At 42.3% G+C, this 26,606-nt stretch overlaps 1 protein-coding gene across 1 annotated transcript in view; it reads right to left on the bottom strand.

Annotated features, from left to right (window-relative positions):
* The window catches only part of LOC138203346 (protein eva-1 homolog C), a 71,199-nt gene that overhangs the window by 38,799 nt on the left and 5,794 nt on the right, over nucleotides 1-26,606 (bottom strand). Inside the window, exons 2-5 of the mRNA XM_069158112.1 lie at nucleotides 13,182-13,405; nucleotides 10,739-10,862; nucleotides 8,555-8,707; nucleotides 115-258 (exon numbers count right to left, since the gene is read on the bottom strand). Coding sequence (XP_069014213.1) covers nucleotides 115-258; nucleotides 8,555-8,707; nucleotides 10,739-10,862; nucleotides 13,182-13,405 — 645 coding nt within the window. The remainder of the gene's footprint in view (nucleotides 1-114; nucleotides 259-8,554; nucleotides 8,708-10,738; nucleotides 10,863-13,181; nucleotides 13,406-26,606) is intronic.

The following is a 26,606-nucleotide window of genomic DNA, read 5'->3' on the forward strand; positions in this document are numbered from 1 at the left end:
TTTTGAAACATGGAGCTGAACCTTCACAGGCTCGTGTGCAGCTGATCAGTTAGCGAACATCGCCCCCTGGTGGCAGGAAAATGAAGCCTTCAGCGAAGGTGTGTTAGAACTCACCACAGGTGTAGATGACACTGAGGTACTTCCTGGTGCCAGCGTAACATGGATCTCCAAAGTCTCTGGTGGAGGCTCGGACCAGACAGCTTTTCTTCCCCTGGCAGCGGGCGGTGAGGACCTGCAGAGCCACAGACGACTGGCACTCTGACAAAAAGACAGACAGGCCAAAAATATGTGTTATTAGACAACCAGATTGTTGCTAAAGAACAGTCTTATTATTAACTTCTATACATTTTTAAGTCTCATCTAGTTCCTTGAAATATCATGAACGGCAATGAAACTGTGACTAATTTATTACAAAGTCTGTTTAATTAAAGAAATATGAAGTCAAGCTGACCCAATTAGCTGATTATTTGGTTATTTTCTGACATTTTACAGATCAAACTATTAAGTTAGTCAAGAAATTAATTGACATGCGAGTCAACAATAAAAAAATATTTGTAACATTACCATTAAGTGGACATTAAGTTCAGCTCATTCTAATGCTAATTTATTGGTCGTGTTTTGTTTTACTGTCTGGTAAAATTCTAGCTTAAAATTCTAGGAAAAATCATTGATTTCAATTTCAAACAAATAAATGAATCTATTTCTCTGGTTTAAATGGACTGGCAGTCCAGTCACTAAGTTATTTGAACGAAATCAACACATCCTTAACTCTCCAACTATGTCACATTTCCTTGCCCTTCGTTTAAGAAAATAGATTGTTTACTTCATGAACTGCTGCCAAACACTGTCTCTAAAGGTCGACCTCATATTTCATTAATCAAATTCATTGAAATGGGATTGACAATAAATTAAGAATACCTCTCAGTAAAACCCAGTACAGTTCAGAACCACCACAAATTACTCTCCAAGATGACCATTAAAATAAATAAACACCTCTCTCAAAAAGACAGGTCAACAATTAAACATGGGAATTTTTATCAGGAGGTTTAATGTTATGGCTGATTGGTGTATTGTAAATATTCCTGCTGTCTGTCATGTCTACATAAACTATATACTCTCAATTAAACTGCGTTAGTGTCCATCTTGCCACCCTGCTGAGAGATTGATGGACAAGTATAGCACTTCAGACACAAAAGGACTACATGAGTCTCATGAAGCCACAACAAAGGTCGGTGGATGGAGAGAGAGAGACAGACAGAGACAGACAGACAGACAGACAGACACCCAAAGCTCAGCTCCCATGGTGGAGCATCCGTTCTCATCAGACCCACATAGAGAAACCTTCCTGGGGCTTTACATTGTCTGAAGGATACCTGATCCAACCTTTGTGTGTGTGAGTGTTTGTGTATGGGTACCAGACAGAGTAATGGATGGGCCTCCCATACATCATCACTAAGCACCCGCCAGCTCCTCCAGAGACTTTCCTCTGCAGTTGTCATCGTCTGGGGAGCGTGGGTGCACACGAGGCTCTTCTCTGTATATTTTGTGCTTTGACATCCTTCCCTCTTTTACAACAGAAGATATTGAGGAGCACTAATGAAGTCAGAAGAACCTCCTGCTGTGTCTTGTGGGAATGTGAAAGGGCCTGGGTTCCACATGAATGACTCTCATGGCCCCCACCGTCCATCTAACCCCTAAAAACAACACAAGGAAATAAGCCTTTGAAAGTGGACACTGGGCCGTCACACCGTCTGCCCCGAGACCCGGCTGGTTAAGACTTGCCTCACGCGTCAACAGGCCACAACAAATTATGGCACCGGTCAAAGGTCAATCGTCCCGGTCAAGAGGTGTACGAGAGCAATCTAGTGGTCATGCATAGTGTCTACATTGGGATATTCTTTGAATGGCCCCCAAACTGTGTGATCATGAGAGAGGACACCATATTACAAGTCAATATTTGGCTAATACATCTTATGTGATTGCAAGTCACAGCACATATATTATATCAAGCTTCCTAATGATGTGAACCTGAATCGGTGTCGGTCCCTTTGGACACGGTTCATATCGGGACCCGGATTCTCCCCAGTTGGAGCCGACACTGGAATTCCAGACCAGCATGTAGTGAGGCGGAAGCCTGTGGGAACCAGCGAGTGTAACTGGATAACAAGCAACACGCCTCAAAGGTTAGGTAGTTCCCACTGTCACTTCAAACATGTGAACTCGTCATCTGAAAATTAAGAACACAAAATTTCTCATAATTTAATAGTTTTTCAGTTTTATGTTGAAGTGTATAACCAATATATTAGGTCAGAAAATTGTGAAAAAAGCAGGTTATAATTTCACCGGTTGTTCCAAACCCGGAAGATATTCAGGTATTTAGTTCAAGTGTTTGTTTGAAATATGGCCAAAAACAATTTGATTACCAAAAAAGCTGCATATCAATTTTGAGTCGATCCACTAATAGACGAATGATCTCAGCTCCACAAGCTGTTTCTGGTACCAGGTAACCTTCTGGGAGAATGGAAATCTCTGCCTCTTGGAAATGAACTTTTATGTTATAAACTACAGTGAAAATATTCTGATCAGTGGTTGAAGCAATATTTTTTTAAAGGGCAATTTTTCAATCTGAATTCACGAGGTGACGGTGAGAAAAACAAAAAGACAAAGCAGCACTTCAGTGTTGCCTGGCATCACGTGTTGAGCTGCATCCTGAGGACAGGACAGAAGTAGCAGGACTGTCAAATCTGAACCAAGGAAGCACTAAATGTAAGAAGTTATTATCCCAATCTGCTGATCTTTCTCTGCTCTTATCAAACATGCTGTACAAACTGAACAAGTGATCAGTATCGAGGCCCAAAAAAGCAAAAACTAACATTATTGCTGCAACTACAAATTGTCATTTTGTCTAAAAAGTGTCAAAAACAGTGAAAAGTTTGTCTTATTATTTCTGACTGTCTTCTCGAACAAACAATCCAAAGCAAAGATAATTGGTTTACTAGCATATAACAAACCAAATCATCCAGTACGTTTGATGCCAGGGAAGTGTTTGCCATCTGAGATTAGATCAGATCTATTTTAAATGAATAGAAATTAACATTCAGACGGTGTCTTTTCCAAATCTGCATTCCTTTATTTTATATGACAAAACAATAAAAAGGTAATTTATACTCATAATTTTCTACAATTGACTTTGTCGCAATGAATTCTCTACAGATGTGTGTGTGGTTCTGTGTGTGTAGATATATTTGCATCTACGCGTAGACGCTACAGTACAATAACCTTCTGCTCGGCCCGGTGTGCTGTACTTTCCTTTCCTATCCCTCTCCCCTTCCCTCCCCAGAGGGCTTGTTGCAGCCGGAGTGCCACGCTGAAAACTTCTTCCCTGACAGACAGGCAACCATTAGCTGCAGCTTTGAGTCCCCGGCTGGGCGATTAGCTGAGCGTGGCGCTCACAGAAAACAGGTGGGGCTGAGCGCTTCACAAAACTGATAGAGACTTTTCCAGAGCAGAGGATGGAGACACACATGTAGTCTTTGTCCACTGGCTCGCTCGCGCACACACACACTTCTATGTAGTTTAAAAGAGAATTCCCAAGGGTCTGACCTCCTCTGGCTCTCATTAGTGGTTTTAACACAGATGGACAAGCGTACAACAGTCCTCCCTCATACATACATGCACACAGACGAAAGGCATGAATAACCCCTTTTACCTCTAACCTTTACCCTCAACCATTTTCCGAGTCTGTGGACCCACCTCTCAGTCCTCCACACGGCCAACAAGGACAGGCCTATAGTTTCTAAGGCCTGGAACACACTGGCTGTGTGGCGTTTACATTACCACAGATGTGTGTGTGTGTGTGTGTGTGTGTGTGTGTGTGTGTGTGTGTGTGTGTGTGTGTGTGTGTGTGTGTGTGTGTGTGTGTGTGTGTGTGTGACAGTAATTTCCTGGTACTGAAACTAAGTCGAGTAGCAGCAGTAGAAAAGGGGTTTAACGTCTAGCGAGTATCAGCCACAACAGCATGTTTACCATGAATCTACCAGTTTCCCCATTTCCACACATTTGTTTTCAAATCATTTCACAAAAGAATAAAGCGAAACAATAATATATTAAATTGAATATAATTTGTGTTCATGGCTGCCAGAGAGTTTCACTAGTCACAGAGCCCTTATATTAAGATTAATGTACTGTACTGTAGCGTGAGTGTACTGTGGGTGCAATATATGCTGGTTAACTGAAAGACTGTCAAACAAAACTATGGAACACCACTTCACCCACTAACAAAACACACCTCTGAGCACGTACAGCTCCCGACACACACACACACACACACACACACACACACACACACACACACACACACCGTACATCCACAACAACTTTTTTCCAGATAATTCTCACAGCAACCCACGCACACCTTTCCTGGAACTCCGAGATAATGGGCGGACGAACTCGTCACAAGTGCCCGTCTCCTCTTTCACTGTGACTCACCTGCTATATGTATCATTTAATGGGGAGGTTTAAGTCATTGTTGTTGGATTAAAAGTCTTTGTGCAATAGAGGAGGGACTTTCAGATGCTGTGACAGGATGAAAGGACCTGCACATGGCCGAGTGCTTTCTGTGGATGCCATGAATGAATTTGAGACCATTCTTGTCCGCCCACGCGCACGTCTACTGTAAATGTCCTATTCCCTTCTGCAGAAATACATTTTACTGTAACATATCTGGCTGACGTATACTTCCAGTTATTTCTAATTGTAAAGTCCCCAACAGAACACACAGTAGGGTGTTTGTGCGCAGAGATTTCTCTTCAGCCGTGTTTGTAAGCTGATAGCAGGTTATTCCAGCATTTGGTATGAAAACAGCCAACGCTGGTGCGTTATCACTGAAACCCTCCATGAACCTGCTATCATGGAAAACATATGCAATGAGAAATATTTTAGAGCCAGAATTCAAATGTCAGGGATTATATTTTAGCAACGTTTAGCTAAAATAGTCACCACCAAGAATTCAATGACTGAAGTCTGTCAACTGCAGCTGGACGACAGTGACTCTTTTAGAGCGGGTTCAAACACAACATTTTATCTATGTTGCAAAGTCAAAAACAGCACCGACATTCTGCTATTTGCATCCTTTGTAGGCCTCGGTGTCAGTGATGAATGCAGATAGAGTTACAGTGAAGCAGCTCACACCCTCCACTGGAGCAGGCTTCCAAAAGCGAAGGGTTAAATTTGAACTGCAGCTGTGCATTTTCAGCTTCTAAAAAGCTACTGTGATGATCGGAAACCAACCAGCCAGTGTGTAAAGTTTGAAACATCTTGTTTGAAGCGCACACTCAAAAGTGAAAGCACAGTGTCCTTCTAAAAAAAAAAAAAAAAGACGTCTGAGATCCTGCATGCCGAGCACGGGGGGGCTATTTAGATGTCAAGAGGTGTGTGTGATGGTAATGGGGCAGATGAGAGAGGAGGGCTGAAGCAGGCCCCTTTACTTTGAGGATTCTCCATCACTGCCAAGAGCTGTCCAACTCCACCACTCCCACCACAAAACCAAGGAATAGACTAGATCAAAGAGGTCTTACTTCTGTGAGCACATGCTTGTGTACACACCTTTTGTCTGGTTTGCTTTTCCAGGGCTTCTGGTTTTAACAAGCAATCAGGTAGCTGCTCTCCACAGCTCTGCATCGCACTAAACAGACTGAAAAATTCACAGGCTAAATCTAGTTCCTGTTCACATTTGTTTTTTGGACGATGTGATCAGATAGAGTTCCCACAAAGAAAAGTTATTTGTCAAGCGGCTGGTGCTAAACTGCAGTCCGGGTTTTGGGATGTAACTAAACATGTAAGATGATTCTAAGTGGGGGAAACAGTGTACAAGCAAGTCACAGTAATATCTCTCAACATACTGCATAGTACACCTGGGCAGGTGCAGCCAGCTGCAGGAGTTCAGTGGTGGATCTCACACCTCAGGCAGCGATGAGCTTGCCAGGGAGGTGCAGTTTGGGAGATTACTTTAACCTATCCTGTTGGCACATTCAAACACACATTTAAAAGAACATAAAATCTAAATAGATATAAAACAAAGTTGTGCATAATGTGACTGCCAAGCACGAGATTAATCAGACACGCAGACACCATACACACATGGGGCACAACACCACCTCGGGAGGACAAAAAGAAGGGGAAAAGCATTTAAAAATAATTAACAGTGTGTGCTTGAACTGTCACTCAAGACACCCTCACTTCCTGCGCCTGGTGACACGGGAGCCACATCAAAGACGGAGCTGACGGGGGAAATCCCACTACAGCACCACTAGACTGTCTGGGACAGCTGGGAGGTGGCTGGACAACTTTGCGCGCACACATGTTTATGTGATAGAGAGATAGAAAAATATACTACATGATGGATGAGCAGGAACAAGAAGGGAGTTTGTGTATGTCTCAGGGAATAGTTCCTGCAAACACACAAGATTAATGTGTGATTTGACAGTAAACAGCACTTCTCCTCTGCTCTAATCTCACCCTTTGTACGTCTGCAGAGTCCGTTTTCCATCTATGCTGAGAGCTACTGTATTTAATCCCGAGTCTGAAACCAGATATCGGACCAGCCTTGTCTCACCCGCTACACCTACCTGTCGCACATTCCTGGTCCACCTGTATGAGGAGGAGACTGCTTCAAAGCAGCCCTCAATGCTCAAATAGAATATAATAACGCACGCACAGACGCATACATACTCACACAATGCCATTCTTTATACTCGTCTCTGATTACCCGGTGACTGACGCCTATGTCAGCCCTCCGACCCCGTTCTGACACATCTGTTATAAAGACACTAACACACACAGACACGCAGACGCAGACGCAGACACACACACACACACACACACACACACACACACACACACACACACACACACACACACACACACACACAGACAGACAGACACACACTTCGGGGCATTTCCATAGCATTGTTTGAATTGTGAATCGTGGCAAAGGACATTTAGCCTTCATTCAGGGTTTCATACAAGCACACACTAGAGCACACAGCAGTTAACGTACACCAGATTGGACTACTCATTTACAAGCCAAACCTCAATGTCCATTTCCTCCAATACATTAACAAAACTAAAGGAAGCGCAGACTAAAGCAAAAGAAATGAGGTGCCTGGCAGAAGGGCCACGGCCCCCACCACAGTAGCTACGGTTATACTAATACATGTCATGGATCCAAGCTTAGAGTCATTAACATTCCCCTAAACAAGGGCAAGGGTACATCTGGATATCCCACGCACTTACACATGCACATAAACACACGCATACTTGGAAGGAACTCAATATGTCCCTTTTCTACAGGCCAAACTCAGAGCTTTGGATGACAGAGACATCTGATCTACATTCCACCCAATTCCCCTGGCAAAGCGTGCATGTTTGTGTGTGTCTAACTTACTCTGAGTGGCGGTTTTATATATCTGAGCATGCTTCCAGAATAAGAGGAAGACATTTGTTAAATAGTGATGTGCTTCCAAAAGATAAAGTCACCAATCAGTTATTGTGGTAGAAGTGTAAACAGGATGCAAGAGGTGATATCAGGAATGGGTGTGGCGGGCCGGTGTTTGTTCCGAAGCCTCTGAGGCAAAGGCGCTGTAAAGGAAGTGATGACGTCTTCCAAACCACAACAGCATCTCAAGGCGATATCACCCAAGTCAAAGAAAATGCACGATGGGGAGAGTCAGCAGGCGTTGTGAGCCCGGCAGCATTTGTAGATCGTTCTGTTGCTCAGGCAGAGGTTCGAGTCCGTACGTGTAAAACTCATCAATAAAATGGTTTCATTTTCCACATCTGCTCGATGTAATTACGCCTGGTACGTTGTACTCATATAAATGTCTTGGAAAAGAGAAAAATTTATGCCAAGAGTGACTGGAGGTTACACTCTCCTAGTTCATTAAAATGCATGAGAACACTAGCAGCACAAGGAGACTCATTTTAACATCATGCAAACACAAGAAGACCTGATTTGCATTCCCAGCTTGTGTCTTAAGGCAAGAAATGTGACTCCTCACCTGACCTCAGACTGACCAAAATGATGCTATGAATAAAGCAAACGATGATACTGTCAAACAGTATTAATATTATTATTATCATCCCCCCTAGCTGCTCTTTTCCAGAGTATGATTAATGAATAACATCACTTCAAAAAGCGTCCTGGGACCTCAGAGCAGCAGAGGGTCTTGCAGCAATTGAAACCAGGGTTGGCTTGGACCATCTATTTGTAAATCTATTGCTACACAAGTTTGTAATTAATACCAAAGGTTGCTTAGTAATTATTGGCAAACTACAAAGAAAGAAAATGAATTCTTTGAGTAGTACGAGTAGACCAGTGATGAACTACATCAGAATGCAGCATTAAAACTGAGAAAAGGTCTTAGCTAATGAAGATTTTAGCAACTTGTAAATCTGTAGGATATATTTGCATCATCATCCTCTTTACTTTTATAACACAGCACACTTGCAGTTTTTATCCTGATACCTGCAACGCAAGAGTGAGAGGGTGTCTCACCTACTGACGGGGCCCTCCTGTGGTGAAGGGGACACTCCAGGGTGCCCTGCTGAGTTCGGCCAAACATGGCGGAGTAAACTGCAATCTGCATACCTCGTTTGCAGCTCAGCCTCATCCTCTCCTCCTCACAAACCACCTTACTCTTATACTCATCTGTAAATGGGAGAGAGAAGGCAGACAAGTTCACCACAAGTTGATACACTACATATATTTCCCCCAAAGGGTTATAAGCCAAAAACATTTAAAATGTTTCACGTTATAATAATTAAATATGGTGTAATTTGTGGATCTAAAATCTTTCTAAAAATACGCTGCCTTCATCCAGGTGAAGTCATGCCTCTTCTTCCCTTAAGGCTAATGTTACATATTTTAGGGATGTTTTGAGACTAGAAGTTTTAAAAAGTGATTTTTAGACATTTATTTATTTCAGTTTCTCTTATCGAACCTCCGTGTAGCAGCCTATCACATGCACAGAAAACACAGCAGGAACTTTGGGTAGCATTCGGGGCTCTGTAGCAAGAGTGGCTCAGTGGACATGTAGAGCCATGCAGAGGCATTCCTCACACACATCCAGCCAAAGTGACCTGTGACAGCAAGGAGCAGCTCCACTGGCCTGCAAATAAAAACACAACAGCAGCCGTTTCTGCATCCATGTGGGGGAGTGGAACAGGAATGCAGAAACAAGAGAGAGCGGGGAGGGGGGAAGAGGGGGGGAGAGGGCTGGGTTGTTATATCTCTTGGTGACGGATTCCCTCTTCTTCTCTCTCACACGTTCTCCTTCACTTCCCCTATCCTCCATCTACCTCTCCTTTCAGAGGCACTGACACCTGCCCGTTGCACCTCACTAACACCCCATGTGGCCTTTCTCTCTTCCCCTGAGAAGTCATTGGTTAAGTGACAGTGAACAAAGAGCTGTTGATTGGCCCCAGGGTCCGGTGGAGAAAGAAAATGTGGGGAGGGCAAGGGGATCAGTGGCTTAATGCTCACTTGTGGCCACTCTTGTGCGAACTTTAGCAGAGCTCACTGTGGCTTGGCTCAGCACAGCACTGAGCCCCGAATGGACACTAGAATCTGGGTGGGATTACCGCACTGTTGTGGCTCCCCTCTGGAGTGATACTCTGAGCTTCCTGGCTCGCGGGATAAAGGCAGAGACACGCAGAGTATTTCTTTTTTTCCTTTTAAATAAAGCAGGGAAGAGGGCAGAGAATTCAAGAGACTCGCACAGATACTCTGACATTTAATTCAACGCATGATTTAGAGAGTTAGTTGACTGGAGAAAGTGGTCAGACTAGAAATGATTTTTTTACAGTAAGGCTACCTATTATTACCACTTATTACTTATTACTTACTTTTGAAGATGACATTAGACAAACAAATAAAGATCATGTTTTTTACAAATGAGCCAAAACAACTTGCATGTAATAAATGAAAGAAATTCTCATTGAGGCATTCATATTACAGTCTATGCATAATTGCAACCTCTGATCTTAAAGAATTCTTCATCCAATCAGAGTTTTCATGAATGCAGGTTTGCTGTAGGGCCAGTGATACTGGTTGGGAACGGGTCCGTTCACATTGCACACTTCTTCTTTTTTTTATTTTTACGTATGCAGCAAAAGCCTGCCACAATCGTGAAAATTTAGATGACAATTGTCATAAAATAATTGCAATTGCCAATTTAATTGTCCTTTTCTGTTTATTTTGTGCATCTATTAAAGAATAACCCAAATCATTGATTATTAAAACATGTGAATACTGACTTTTACAACCTTTTTGCAGCATATCCAACAAATCGCCTCTTCTCTCCTTTTAAATCTGGCTTAAAACCACATGTGCCCACAGCGGTGCTGTTGTGTTTTCCTTTGCAACTAAATGCATGATGTTCCTTTCAACATTTGCAGTAACGCAGTACGTAAAAAATTAGAAGGTTAGCGCATTGAGATAAATTGCTGGTTGTACAAATTGAAAACGAACTTAAAAAGAACACCAGTTCCACCTCAAACAGTGGAAAACATGGTGGGAATAGTGACAGAAATATGACATTTCTTTGAATTTTGATCCAGCTGCTTTATACTGATGCACGTAAGAAAGAAAAAGAAACTGAAAAAGAAAACAAATTGTCCAAGCACATGGAGGGACTGAAATGTGTGTCCCTGTCAGGATGTGAGGTGATGAGGGACTTACTAGGTCTGCATTTGTACCAGACAATGAGGTATTTACTGCTGCCAGGACACTGGTCTGTCCCAAACACGCGGCTGTTGACAAGGACTTGACAACTCCTTCTGTCTTGGCACTCGTCCAGCATTTTCTAAAGAAGGAAAGAGTGACACAGAGTGGGAGAAGACCAAAGACAGGTTTAGAGGGAGAACAATAAGCCAGCAATGGTGAGACCAGCAGCAGGCAAACCTAAAACCACTTCAAACAGGCTGCCTATAGCCATGGGAATATGGAGAAGAGGAGCAGGTAAGTGAAGAAAAGAGAATGGGAGAAAGAAACCTCTGGAGCTCCACTCTCCTCATTTCCTGGCATCGTTTCGCTTCTCTAGTTTCATCATCTTTTAGCCTGCTCTAACCCAGGTGAGCACATTCCAACACACCACATTCTCCGTACTGAAATTCTAGTTGCTGGAGGAATGACTGACTGGATTCTCTTCAGAGCCTTCCCTGAATAACCTTAAAAGAGATGCATTTGTTACAACCCATGGAGCAACGCAGCACTGGAAGTTGCCAGTGAAAGAAGTGCTAAAATAGGAGGTATGATTTATGTATTTCCCCCGAAAACACCTTCAATATATTTGCAGGTTCTTACTATAAGGAATATGAATGACGTGTGCAAACTTTGAAGAAAGAAAAATGATGTGTCTAGAGATATAATACAGCAGCCACACTTCATGGAACAACCCGTAGATGAGAATAGTGGCGAATAAAAACAATGAGCTTTCCTGACGGCCTACAATGAGTTCTCGGTTGCGTGTCAGACCTCAACCGCAGCCGCTAATGACGTTACTCGTGCAGGCAGGTGCATATATGCACGCGTAAGGTGTTGCAGGCACGCGGTAAAAGTTCTGTGTTTGTTGGCTGAATTAAAGGAAGCTCAGCAAATTCTCCCTTAATCCAAAAGCCCTATCATTCGACAAAGCATGTCTTTATCGTTTATCGTTGAGATGAAGACCGTGGTTTGCTCTGCACAGTTAAGACTTGTGCAGCTGTGGTAGACGTAGGATATGCTAGCTTTACCTGGCAGAGTTTCGTTTACTTTTAATTTTAGCATATATCTCTATTTTGAACCGTAGCATCTAATCTCAAAGCTCCACAAGTGTTTTACCAGCGTCCGGTGACATTTTCTTCTCATTTTCACAGCAGTTGAAAAAGAGCTTTTTAGGTGCATTACTGCCACCTTCTGAAGGTAGGAAGGCGTTGCAACCAGGCGCCGGTAAAAACAAAGTGTTTGAAAATCTTCCCTTTGCTGTTAGATACTGTTATCCATGACATCAAACTCTACATGTCATTAAAGAAAAATAACGCTTAAAGCATGATGGAAAAGGGTCAATCTTCACATCAGGCTACACACATCCTCATTTTCTGGCAAATATTTAGTTAATGAGGTAATTGTTTAATCCCTTACTTTGAAAATCTGACCAACATTTGCAATGTAAAGTACCACAATGCTGAATAAACTATTTCCGATTAATCAAACACCTACTAAATAGCTGATAGACTGTTGTTGTAATTGATTAGAAATCCAAATATTTACAGAATCGCAGTACTGTTGAACTGTTGATTGTACAAACATATTCTGAAAAGATCACCTTGTGCTCTGGGAAGTAGTGAAGGCAACATTTATTTAATTACATTTATTTACTTATGGAAATTTCTTGGGTTTAAAAAAAAATCATGACATGAACAAACAGGGAAATTAATCAGTTTCCCGAGGTGGGGAATAAACTAGGCACATTGCCAACCGAAGGGTGATGAACAGGTGGTACAATGGGATTCTTCGAGGTTGTGTTCATGTGGGTGGCACAGCAGTCAGTCATTCTCTCACTTCAACACAATGCACTCTCTGTGTCTGTGCATTCATGGCTGTCCTGTCTATTATGGAGATGGAGGGTGTTCGACGCTAAAAGGCAAAGGGACTAAGAATAAACCAAACAACCGAGTGCATGCTGAACAGGATGTGTTTGTGTGTGTTTGTGTTGGTGCTACTAAGCGGCAGCTTCTAGTCCAGCCACATCCCAATTTAGGAGAGGATGCTGAGGCAAAGACCCCATGAAATCGCTTTGTGTCATGGGAACATACAGGCCTGCTTCCTCTTTAGAGAGTGTAATTTGCCGGAAAACATCCCCACAAAGCATTACATAATCAGTGGTCCTCCAAAATTTTGCCCTTGGCCAATTTGACTATTTTGCAAGACACTTTCTCTCAGGGGTTTTTGCAGCCCAAAAAGCGAGGCTGTAATTGTGAAATAAGAATGGACTAACAGAAAGGTGCGATGAGATCTTGGTGTGACGTGCGTGAAAGTCACCGGAAATTAACAAGACACTCAAGTTAATATCAGCTATTTAACAAAATAATAAAATTGTGATGATTTGCTACTGAAAACGGGATGTGTGAGCTCAGCTTTTTACCTGTAGTGCAGTGGACACGGAACAATATCGATCATCCTCCCGACCGTGATAAGAATTTAGAAGAGCTCGGTAGGGCTGAGGACACTGTTGGTGATCAGAAGCACCTCTTCTTCCGTAGAAAGCTGACTGGACGGTGACGGTGGTGCGGGGTGGACAGCGAACAGACAGGAAGTCTCCGTCACAGGCCTGCTCGGTGTAGTTCCTCAACACTTGCGACAGGTAACCTGTGAGACAGCAAGATGCCAAAGCAGCACCGTAGATAGTTTGATCATCACTAATGCACAAAACACTGCAGTCTGATATTGCATTGCAGCCGTTAAACACAACAGGCACAAGAAGTCTTAGCTTTGTTCTGGTTGGTTAAGTGCAGTGAAATGAAATTAGCCTCATTTCATTCTATTATCATAAACAAAGAGAGTTAACATGCATGATCCTGTATGGAGTTTTTGAATAATGAAGTGTTTCCATGATGTCGTTGATGGCGCCGTATATCAGCGTGCCTTGATAGATGACTGCATACATCTCAGAGACGCCTTCAGGCCCTAAATACTGTAACAACACAGGGAGACTAAAGCTTTAGCTTATTCAGCAGTTAGTGTCAGCCCTCCGGTCATGGCTGTAGAACAGACGGTTGTGTTTGATATTGAAAAAAATATACCTGTCAAGGATTATTTTTAAAGCCTGACATTATTACAGTTTTTATGTAGGGATGCAGTGCAGTTTGAGAACCAAATAGTTCGGAAAGTGTATAAGCTGTTGATCAGACCTTCGGCTTCTCTCTTCGACCTTTAAATCGAATGCGCTACTCTTCCGGCTCATTTTATTTTCATATTTTATTTGCCTGCTGGAAAACTATTTTACTTGCATGGAAAACTGCGAATGGAAAATGTTATATAAAGCATTTAATGGAACGAGCACAGAGTTAAGGTTCATTTAAGCATGGATGGGACTACAAATTAAAGAAAGGCTCCCATTGTTTAAAAAAAAAAATTAAATCTCTCCACTAACTACTATCCCATTAAGAGTCTTTGAGAGCTGCCAGTCGGCCCGTCAGTCACTCAGGAGTCCTGAACCCATCACAAAGCCACCATTAACATTCCAGTCTGTGAGAAGGAAACGCAGATAAAGGAGAGAGCTGATCCCTTGGCCACTGTCACATAATGTCTTTCTGGAATTATCTGGCTCATTTATGAGCTGCAGAGGAGGAGGAGGAACAATTTGGGTTTATTTTTTAGCTTCCTCCATTTTATAAATTATCTGGAATTGTTAAATTCAAAAGCTAGAATCATCAAGCTTATCTCTTTGGCTTTAAGTCTATGAGGTTTGTCATATCTGAAAGGAAACCGAGACACTTTTTGTTAAATCATGCGGTAAAATATGTTATACATCTATTTTTCAAAAACTGAAAACAACTTCCAAAGTCAGCTCAAGCTTCTTTCTACATCAAGTGCTCAGCAAACACATTTACAGAGAGGTCAACACACACCAGCAAAGTGGACACACTGTGATTCAATTACCTTCATTTGGTTAGTGTTTAGTAGGAAAGAGGAAATTAAACAGAAACAGTGTTCTCTAACACACATTAGCACACATGCATTCACACATAGGCGTACACACAAAACACACACATTGTCCCCTTATCACCATGGACACTGTTAAAAGGAGGAAGGGAAACAGGAGACATTCTCAGGCTTCGAAAGGTCAGCCTCACTCTAAATAGAGATGGTTATTAAAGCGCCGTTTCTCACAGTAACAGGTTTCCATCTGTGGCTTGGTTGTGAAAATGGAGAACAGGTGCACATGCAATCCAACTTTATTCAGAGATTTTTTTTTGAATGCCACATACCGTACTGGCAGGATGAAAACAAGAAACCAGTAGGTGCTTTTATCACGGCTCAGATTTAAAGGTTCAAAATGTAGGATTTAGGGGGATCTATTGGCAGAAACTGAATAAAATATTCATGATCATGTTTTCATTCGTGTATAATCACCTGAAACTAAGAATTATTGTGTTCTAAACCAGAGACCTTCATATCAGAAGCAGGTCCTCGTCCACGGAGCCCGCCATGTTGAACCACCATGTTTCTACAGTAGCCCAGGAGGAAAAAAATCAAACGCTGGCTCTACGGAGGGGCGTTCACATTTGCACATGTTTTGCGTACATTCTCCTACAGGGAACGGGTATTCAGGTAGTTGCAATATGTGACCTCAACACTAGATGCCACTAAATCCTAGACAGTACTCCTTTAATACGGTCACTATCATCAATAGATGGAATTATTAACGCGATTTCTTTGAGCCAAATTTGCAACTTAGTGATAGACAGATTTACTGATTTGACGCCGCAAAGAAAACCTATATTATGTGAGAGCAATATAATCAACAATAGATTAATAATAACGGGGATGCAAAAAAGCAGAATTGCAGTCAAGGTATGGGACTGACTTCCATCCCATTCATGACATAAGTGGTGATCAGCGCAGGTTGGTGTTTGGATTTAAATAATGGAAGGATTTTTATTGAGCTACTAAGAGCGTGTCTGAGAAACCTGGTGAGATTTCGAAATTGCTTTAATGGCGTCTTTATTGAAGTTATGCATTTAAAAAAAATGGTGTGGGCTTAACTTAGTTTTTCCTTCTCCACAGTAATCTCCCGCTCACACAGGTCTGCTTTGCCTGCCACATTCCACACAGGGTGAGAGGGGACTTGGCATTCCCCCTGGCAGCGGGACCACACACACACACACACACACACACACACACACACGCACACACACGCACACACACACACACACACACACACACACACACACACACACGCACACGCACGCATGCACACGCACACACACGCACGCACACGCACACACAAAACGTCAACACAAACAACGTGGTAGGAACAAGCCCCGTCGTTTGGCTCTCGAAGCCAGGGTGTGTGGTGATGGTGTAACAGTATCACATTATTAGGAGCTGGCTCTTGGCAAAGCGCCAATGCCATGACAGACCACGAGTTTGTGCGGCCCTCCAGTTAGCGAGGGTACGGTTGTGTAACCGTGGCAACGGGCAAGGTTAGGAAGGGGGTGACGCGGAGAGGACTGAAGATAGATAGGTGAATTTGCGTGGGCAATTTGGAGGAGGTGTTGCTTCAGAGAGGGATCCTTGAGCAACAGTTTGAGCGCCACAAACACAGATACGCCTTCCTCCACCCTACAAAGGCAGACTGCGAGTAAAAGGCAAACAGATTATCTCACACAAACCCTCAGGTGCTTTCTAAAGAATCCATTTCTTCTTCTTTTTTTTCACCATCCCACCCTCCACCCTCTGTCTCCCTCTCTTCTCCAGGATCATCACTATTGTTCCCTTCACGATACCTGTTGACTGAAGCCTCCTTTCAAGGCCAACAAATCAGGCGGCGTTGAGGCCCCTGTGTAGGCCGCCCAGCCAATGACAGGTGTCCCTCAAAGGCAGAAGGCCGAACAATGCTGGAGGAACACCCAGGCGTCTCTCCTCCTCCCCTTTCCTCTCCGTTTCTTTTCATGTGAGACCAGACTCCTTCCTTAACTAGCTCTCTGCCCTTTCCCTTGACAAAAGCACTACATTATTATGTCTGCTGGTTTGTTTATTCGGTCATTAAAAGACAGGAGGTTGTGGTCGCGATGCAGTTCGTGTACAAACAAGTCACTCTTGTCATGCAGTGGGTTAAAAGGTCCATTTAATCTCTGCACAAGCAGCATAGGGATTTGCAATAAGCATAGCAACTGCACCTGGGTTTTGTATCTATTGTCCAACATAGATGGGATTTTTTTTCATATGATGCATCTTAACCTGTCAGCAAGCTGGAATCTCCAGAAACTGAATCATTCAACCAATCATAAAGCTAGAAATCAGAGGCCCTTGTGATTATTAGCTCCTCATTTGTAGTCATGTGATGACCCTGAGGTCTGACCCAGTGATGGAGGAGGTCAGGTATGATGGAGATTAGTGACGCACCGCTGTGTTGTGTCAACATGACACTGAAAGAGGCCTGTTGGGAAAGGGTTTCCTTCCTGGGATCACTAATTAATTCTATATCACATACCAATGACAGTTTACAGCTGAGTGTGGGTAAGCATGCTTTGAAATATTAATTCATGCCTCGTACACACAAAGGAAAAGCTTATAGAAAGTGCTCTCCCCCAAGATGGAGCCTCTGCTGCAATTTTACCTGTCTCTCCTTTCAAGGCTGCCTGGGAGGAGGCTCTGACTAATTCTCCTCATGGTACACTAAGCTGAGGTGTTCAATGTCTGCTCAGAATGAGTGCAACAGGTACTTCTGACATAAACTGAGGGCGGGTGGAGGAGGAGAAAGGACAGCTCAGGTGGAGTCAGTCGGTTATTCACGCTCAGGGCTTTGCTCTGATTTTAAAAGATGCCGCCTCTTCCCATTGGTCGGGCCTGAAGAATGAACAATGCACCGCAGCATTAAGTATTACTGACGTGTTATAGTAGTGTTGGCTTAATGCTGCTTCTTAATCACCTGCTTAGTCCTTTAACTCATTTTAATGTTGCCTGTGAAGTAATGTTTGTAAAGCCCTTTGCACTGGGCGACAATGTACAGTATTGCAGAATATAATTACAGCTTAGCTTAATGCCACAAAAGTGGCTGTTTACATTGCAGTTTAGATCTAATCAACAGGCTGTAGTTATAAACTGCAACAGCAAGACGATGAACGTATAATAAGTCTATTTGTTACAACACCTCAAAATGCATTCCATAGAAAGAAAGTAAATGATCAAAACTTCTTTCTTTAGTGCTACAAAATCAAAGGCTGTATTTGTGTTTCATCTTGGTACATTTGGTATTTAGGCATTTACTGCTTCATAACTTTATTGGTGTTATTTTAAGCAAATTATAGCCATCAAACCATCAAATGCATCAAACAAGGAGAGCTGCAGGCCTGCTGCTGAAGAAGGAATTCCATTTAAGTGGTAATTTCTGGGAAGAGCTGCGGTTTCCCTCAAAGTCACGGGCCGCACTCCGGCAACGCTCCGGAGAAGGCCGGTGGAGATGAAGAGAATGATGAAAAGTTAAGAACAAGATGAATGATGGAGAAGGAAAGTGGTCGATAGAGACCTATAATGCTTAATAATACAGAGTTTAACATAAGACATTGAGAGGCTGGGGGTTTTAAGTGAACAAGAGAAAAAACAACAACACACACATTGGTTCAGAGAAAGACAGCCGTATGGAGAGAGGTAGATAGATCGTTTCAAAGCAAAGCCGCTGTGTACAGGATGTGGCAGCAGAGGTCTAAAGGCCAGAGCTGGTGGCTTTAGGCCCTGTTGTAATTACCTTTCTCCACAAACCACAGAGGCGGCGCAAAGGCCTGGAGCACAGCATGACTTTTGGATAAAACAAACACGGGTTGTAAATCACATGCGGTCAAAACTCTGCATTCATATCTTCAGACCAGAGGTGAACAATCTATTATAAAAGCTGAAAGAGACAGGATGATGAGGTGTGCTGACATGAAATGAGATCTATAAAAAAAAAAGAAGTTCAGATGCCACATAGGACACGCTGCTACACAATGTCGAAGGAAAGTGACGAGCAACTATGAATACACCATGTACAGTCCTTACTGTTAAGCCATTCAGATTTGGGTCTAAAAAAAAAATGCATTCCTAAAATACATTACATTCCTCTGCTTACAATACATTCGTCTTGCTATTATAGTCACGTTTCGGATTAGCCTACTTTCTCGGTAATCGCACTATGGGGCAGAAAAAGTGCACCGAGATATTCTGCAAAATCCTAAGCACTTAAATTTGACACAAGGATTACCTTTTAGAGTAGTGTAAACAGGTAACCCATTGAAAGTTGTTTAAAGAGCTGCAGCACGATTTTATGCATGAATCTAGAGAAACAGCAGCACTGCTTAGCTGTCGTTATTGTATTTTTTTTGTGTGTCTTCTTAAATGCAAAGATGTGAGGATCCATCATTCTACAGTTTGTAAAAACACCTCAAAGGCTCTGTAAACGTGTTTTTTCCAATCAGCTTCTCATACTCATGTCCTACTTGGATATACATTCTCCTTTTCGAACGGAGAGAAGAGGAATTTGAATTTGTGTTTTTGCCTGTGCTTTGTCACTCATATGATATGGGCATGATGTCATATAACCCATAAAACAAATAAGATAAAGAAACTTCTCAATCAAAAGTTGCTGGTTTGGTCACTGTCATTCAAATTCTGATCTGACATCACTGTTCAACACAATCTGAACAAAGATTTGTATAAAATGTGATCAAACCAAACTGTTCTCAGAACAACTCACATGACGAAACTATCATGATATCTTCATGTTTCTGAATCTACAGTAGGAGCAACAAAATGTATGTGGGAAGAAGGACGCATGATCGTATTGACACTAATGGTTGGCAGGTGATGGTTGTTGAACTGAGCTTTTTAGCGTACTTACTGAACATGTTAACATGCACATACACTGTATAGACACTAATTAATGGGTGGGGGATGGAAGCTATGGGGGCTTACTCACATGAGGTTGGTCTCCTGGATTTAACCCCCCGCATTGGTTTTGCTCTTCAAATTGAAACCCACAGAAACCCCAGCATGTTTCACACTTTGCTATGAAACTTAAGACTGATCGAAAACAGCAAATGATATTGGAGAAAGTGTGGCAGAAACGGAAGGAAAACCCGATGAGAGAGACATATGGCATGTTGTAGGAGAAAAGATGAAGGTTCTGTTGAAATATATTAAGATTTATTTTGCTTGTGTCCGTTTCTCTTTTGGCCAATAAGAGTGAAAATAATCTATCATTTCAATAAAACAATACTGCGATTCAGAGTGGCAAAACCACAAGTCACACCGGTGCATCCAGCTTTCGTGTTATGTACTTTTTCAGTCTGTTATCATCAGAAGCAGCCAGATATGAAAATCAAAACAAATTCACATGTTTAGATTTGGTTCATTGATGCACTAAAATTCTGTGGTTTGGATACAGATATGTAAGAGGACATTCGAGGACATGCTTATCCCCCTTTGTTTTCAAATCACCACATGGACTTGCCCCATGGTGTGTATCAATATCCTCAGCCGATGGCCGCCTTAATTTGAATGAAGGCGACACATCCCTCCTTCCTCCCTCCAACACACACAGAGAGAGACACCGGAGCCTGAGCAGCTGAAGTCATTAAAACCGGAGACAAAAACACAAACACTGCTTGCCCTCTCCTTTCCTCCTCCCTGTGATGGCTTATCTTTCTGACACCTACACACACATAAACACACTCAGACACTCACACATAAGCCAACAGAAGCATGCAGAAGCACACAAACTTCAACCTGCTGGACGTGAACTTCCTCGCCCACCTCTGGCCCCAGCTTTCCTGAACAGAGCTCATTTATTTATTCACAACATGGCGTAGGAATCCAAACACAGCAGTCACCCCTGTGTGTTCTACGGCCTAAAGTCTAAAGAAGACTATATGAACAACCAACAGAAAATAAAATGAAGACTGAAAGGAAGATGTGGCAGAGGAAGTAAAAAAAAAAAGAACACAACAGGTTTGTGCTATAAGACTTGTATGACAATATAAAAACAGATATGGCAGGCAAATTAGAGGAAAAAAACTCAATAAAGTGTCTTAGTAATCAGCACAATTTCCCAAAGCAACAAATTCTACAAATCTCTCAGAAGCATGAATCCCACTCTTTGAGTGTTAAAAAGCAGCACATTGAATTTTTTTATTTTTTTATTTCAAAATTAAATGAACAAAATGTCACATGTTAAGTCAGCCACATATCAGAAGGGACAAGGACTTGGTGAAGACATGAACACAACAACTCTTCTCAACCACACACATCCATGAAAACAAATCAAACCTGAACGGTCTGGCTTAAATGAAACCACGGGCGGAAGCTTTGACCGACGGTCAAAGGCCAGCTCTGCCATCTAAGCAACAAGGCCGGGCTTGATGTGTCATGTTATGGACGTTGGCTGACCCCCACAGACAATGAGAGGACGTCCACCTGTGGGTCTTTTGTCGAAACGTCTCCTGAGGGGCTGACTGGGTATAAAACATCTGCCAGCTTGGAGATGTCCTCACGGTTTGACAGTGGCCGCTAGGTTTCCCTTAGGGAGTCCCCAGAACCTAAACACCGCCTCCAAACAAGCCCTCCCATGACCTCTGTTAGCACGTGCCTCTCCTCATGACCTCTGAGGGTCAAAGGGCACAAGGCAAGCGGACACTTTTACTCCAACTTTCTGAGCATGTGTGTGAGTTTCTCACTGGTGGGACGGGACGCGGGGTTGAGGGGTGATAGAACGAGGGGCACGGAGGCTCCGGGAACACCCTCACCGTTTGTATGCGTGTCCACAGACGGCCACAGACACATACAGAGTAACCGTGTGACAGAGAGAAAGACACTGAGATGGAGAGGAAGAGTCAGAGGAGAACAGATCTGTCATTTTAATGGGCACTTTTATGGCCGGGGGGTGGGTGGGTGGGGGCAGGGGAGAGGGGGGGGGGGGGTGGCCAGACTCCCCATCACTTACTTCGGCCCAGCAGACACCACACAGACGCATCAGTGTGTGAGCTTTATTGTCACAGAGTGAAGGACAGATGTATCCTTCTTCAGTCAGCCTCTCCACAAAGGATTGGGTTTAAGCAATTGCTGGATGGGGCAGCTGCAGCCTGAGGCTCAGAGAGGTGAGCTCCTGACAGGGAGGTCATCATATGAAGAGCTGATACTCAATAACTCTGCTGATGTGCAGCTTAGTCAGAGACACTTATGGCTATTTGTAGTAATTGGTTATACATATAGATTTGGTAAAGAAAACTCTCTAATCTCTGAGGGAACTCTTAAGGAATCCCAGCAGCAACGAGATTTTTGTTGGGAGACTAATCCCCCTTAAAAATCAACTACATCAACATTAGTTCTTAGTTTAAGTACCTGTACCATTAATACAGAAAGAGGAGATTGGGGTGGTGAAAGAAACAGCTGCAGAACAGATGGCCATAAAGGTTTATCAGTCAATCATTACTGATAAGGGTACAAAGAAATGTCTTTTTGATCTACAAAAAAAGTTTTAAAAAAAGCAAACAATGTATTTTTTCATACTGTAGATACAAATATTTACTTTTTCTTTCAATTGATTCTTTTAATCTTTTATGTTAAGTATGTGGTAAAAATATAATGTGCTGAATAATTCAACTACAGTGTAGGTATACGTTGTGGACGGGTGTGTGTGTGTGTGTGTGTGTGTGTGTGTGTGTGTGTGTGTGTGTTTATTGAGTTCAACTTTGATTGATTCAAAAGGATCTGTTGCTAATAGGAACAAAACATGGCAACATAGTGGTGAAAGAAGCAGAATACAAAATCAAAATCATCTGTACAGTTTTATGATCAAGTTTTCTGATCCTTAGCTTCTGCTCACTGTCAGTGCTCACAGGCTTTAATCAGCTCATCCTTAGGAGAGTACAATACACAATCCAAAGACATCATCCAAGCATTGGAAGCGCTCAAACAATCTCTTAATATCGTCTACGCACAAAATAAAGTAACATTCAAAGTAACCATTTCACAACATTGTTGTGGCTGGCTCGGCATTATCATGATTCAGCAGCCTCCCAATCATTCCACCACTTTCTACCCTCTGTTTTTATCAAAAGGCCACAAACTCTCTACAAAACACATTAATCAGTTTTAATCCACTAACAGCAAGACAGCATACCTCTATCAAAGTTCAGGCATCCTCTGTGAAAAAAAGAGAGACATTTCCTTTAAAAAAAAGAAAAAACATGGGAGTGGGTGGGCACTGAAAGGCTGAGCTTTTTGGGGAATTAGCAAGCTTATCTGGGGGGCTGTTCTGTGAAAACAAGCAATAGAGCAACTCCTGAGGAGCTGAGGGAGTGAAAAGCCATCTGCAGCATGTCCAATGGGACTTAGCAGGGAGATCCCCTTCCATTTACAACAAACCCAGATAGATCAGCAGGAACGGCTGGACTCAATGTGAAAGCCTACCTTGCTCTACTCATTCAGAGTTTCATGGAGAGTTTGTTTTTGTAGCTACCAAGAACTTGGGTCTCTTAGGGTAGAAGTTTTTTGCTTTGATGAAGGAAATTAGCTGCTACTCATACACTCCTTGCTTTACAAGTTTTAAAGCAACTAATGATTATTGTCAATATGGATGAATCAAATTTTGTTTAGTTCTAAAATTATACAAACAATGACATATTGCCTTCACAGACCCCAATGTATGATTTTTCTAATCTGATCAGTAATTAAAAAAAAACAAAAAAAACTCATCCAAGTTTAAATACTATGACATGGAGGAACTTACTAGCTTGTTGAGTGTTCATGTATTTTGATATAAACCTTTTACAATTGTTTTCAATGTTAATGTCACTTAAAATTACAATATAGATGCAAAGTGAGGGCAGTGGAATTAATCTTTTAACAAACAAACTTTTCCTCATTGTGCAGTTTTCTCTGAATGTCCGCAGCTCAATATACTTGAGGAGACATACTGGACAAAAAGGACAAACATGTCAAGTGTGCCACATGATGAAATTAGAGTTTAGAGTTTAGGCCACATTGTTCAGCTCGAACAACACACAACTTAATTTTTTGTTTTCATTTTGTGATTACATCATACTGACAAACAAACAAAATGCAATCTGGCTTTGTGTGGTACAAATGAATTTGGCTTAAACAGGGAAAAACAAGGAGAAATGTGTCCCCTTCTCTTTCTTGCTCCCTCCCTCCTTACCTGAGCTCGCCAGAGGGGCCAGTAAGCAACAGATTAGCAGTGCTTTGGGGAGCAGGCTGCTGTAGCGTGCTGTAATGCAGACTGTCAGTCCCACACAGTTGGGGGGCGACACAATGCCTCCTTGTTCAGACTGGCCCTTCTGCGCCCTACCTCTCTACCTCTCCATCTCTCCATTTCCCTGTCTCTCTCTTTGACTCGAGGGGTTTAATCAAACCATAAAAAAACTAATGGTGTTCCAAATGTTTTTGTAACTCTGCTATACCGAAGAAAGCATCAGGTGAGGAGGGAGGAAAAGATCAAGGAATGGAGAAAAATGTAAGAAAAAAAAAAAAAAAGGACGCCAGATCAAGGCGGACATGTCGACTCCTAAACCAAACATAAATCAGCTCCCAGGAAACAGAGACAGACAGAAAAGAGGGGAGGAGGAGGGACATCAAAGCATGGTTGACATTCTCCAAGACACGGGGGCAGAAAAAGGTGTGTCTGCCATTTTTTTTTTTTTGCATGTGTGCGTGTCATAGGATTTGTTTAGAGCCCAACTGCACAGCCAGACCATAAGTGAGATGGACATGAGGATAACTAGCAGTGCACACACCCACCACCGCTCTCTTTCTCAACACTTCTGTTGACCTCAGTTTCATGCTTCAACTCGATAGTGAAACACCTCTGTACTCTCAGCAGCAGGCATCACAACCGATCTGATTCTCCCCGAGCTTTCTGCTTTTTCAACTTTTTCTGGAAAATAGTGTTCAACACGTGACAAATGAGACCGCATTCTTAATTAATTACCAAATCATCACCTCAACAGAGACAGCAGGGATGTGGAGATAGTTATTGGGTACAGCTGCATTCAGCAACGCCAGGGTGCCACTAAAGAATTCTCCTCATAGGGTTTCTCTGTGTTTTCTTTGGGACGTCTAACTCCCCCTCACGCAACACAGGGCAAGTGCAAACACACACCTGCAATGTGTATATATACATCTTAGCAGGTAAATAGTTTAGGAGTTAGACCCCCTCTACTCTCCCCAATAACAGTTATTACTTTAAAGCCCTCCAGCTCAGCATCTGATTGGGTGATTTGGGTGGTTTCACGTATTGAGAGAAAACCTTTGCAAAATAATGATTATCATATTAAAGGCTGAGAGGTGGAGCAGTTTTCTGCTGATAACAAGCTTTGATTCAGAATCCAGCCCATCTCAGTTGATGGTTAGACCTCCTTCTCAGCCTACGTTAGTAATTTAAAAGGCAGTCTGGATCTAATTTTGAAGTTTCACTCCGAAATCAGGTACGAGACAGATGCTGTTTGAAAAAGTGACACCTACTCTCATTCAAATTATAGTGATTTTTTTTTCTTTACAGCAGCCAATGAACGCCCTTAGTCAACACACTGATAACAGTCCATTACAGTATGGTATACTGCTGACAAGGTACGCGTTTCATCTACATTACTTTGGTTCTTTTCAGTCGCACTATGGAAACACACAAAGTTACAGAACTAACAGCCTTCCTACATCATCAGCACTACATGAGCCCATAAGTGAACATCAAAGAGCCCACAAAGAAATATCTCTGAGCATTATCCCAAAAATTTACATTTTGGCAACATTAGGAGTTGTGACAAATTAGTAGGAAGAGGATGAAACAGAGGTGTCTTGTACCTTCATATTATCAGAGGACAGTCAAGGTGTGGATACGCACTACAAAGAGAAGAACACAAGCACAGTGCACCGTCTCTGAGAGCCACATTTACCATGACCTTCCCCCAGGTGTTTGATCCACACATAGACTGAATATAAAAGTGGACGTAACTTCCGGGTCAAAAAAAAAGGAAGCCAATGCGGAAGTGCCTTAAGCTGCATAGACTCTATCGACCCCCACGGCTCATCCAAATATGGTCACTTCTGGCTCCAAACCGCTCCGAACTAGCAAGATGGGGTTTGCCAAAATCCGAACTGGAGACCTTGTGATGGCTGTTTGCAAACCACTGAGTGACATCACTGTTGGCTCCACATCGCAGTTCCACTGCACAACAGCCCAGATGAACCAAACAGTGCGGTTAAATGTCCCACAGTAAATAATCAATTTAAGGTGAAACTTTCAACACTTTTCCAAGCCGAGTAATTTCTGCTATGAACTTCCGACCATCTTGTCTGTTTTTTACTGACCAAAAGCAAACAAACTTTAAAAATAGCCATCTATTTGCATTATATTTGTAAAGACAAAACCTTCACTAATTGCAAAATAGCTTGCCTGATGATGACAGATTGCTTCATGTCTGTTCTTTGTGTGGTATGGGCCATTACTGACAAACTACGACTTAATTTAGTGTAAAAACAGCGGCCAAATAATTTATTACGCATTACCTCATTCAGCATGTGATCTCTTCCCACATATATTTTGGCAACAAGACCAAAAACTGAAGGCTTGGTGCATGTTAAAAAAAAACTTATATGCTACAACTTGACTGACACAAAGCTCACCTTCAAGGCTGCATCTGCTTTGAAACACATTTATACATCAATCATATCAACACTCAATATTTTGTCCTTTGGTTTGGAAAGTTCTTTAAGCCCAATGTGGTTCTAGTAAAAAAAAAAAAAAAAAAAAAAAAAAAAAAGCTTATTAAAATGTATTTAAAAAGAAAAGCTAAAA

Source organism: Embiotoca jacksoni, unplaced genomic scaffold (assembly GCF_022577435.1).
Source record: "Embiotoca jacksoni isolate LCO1_2020_lvr unplaced genomic scaffold, fEmbJac1.0.p SCAF_23, whole genome shotgun sequence".
In the NCBI taxonomy this organism is placed as follows: domain Eukaryota; kingdom Metazoa; phylum Chordata; class Actinopteri; family Embiotocidae; genus Embiotoca; species Embiotoca jacksoni.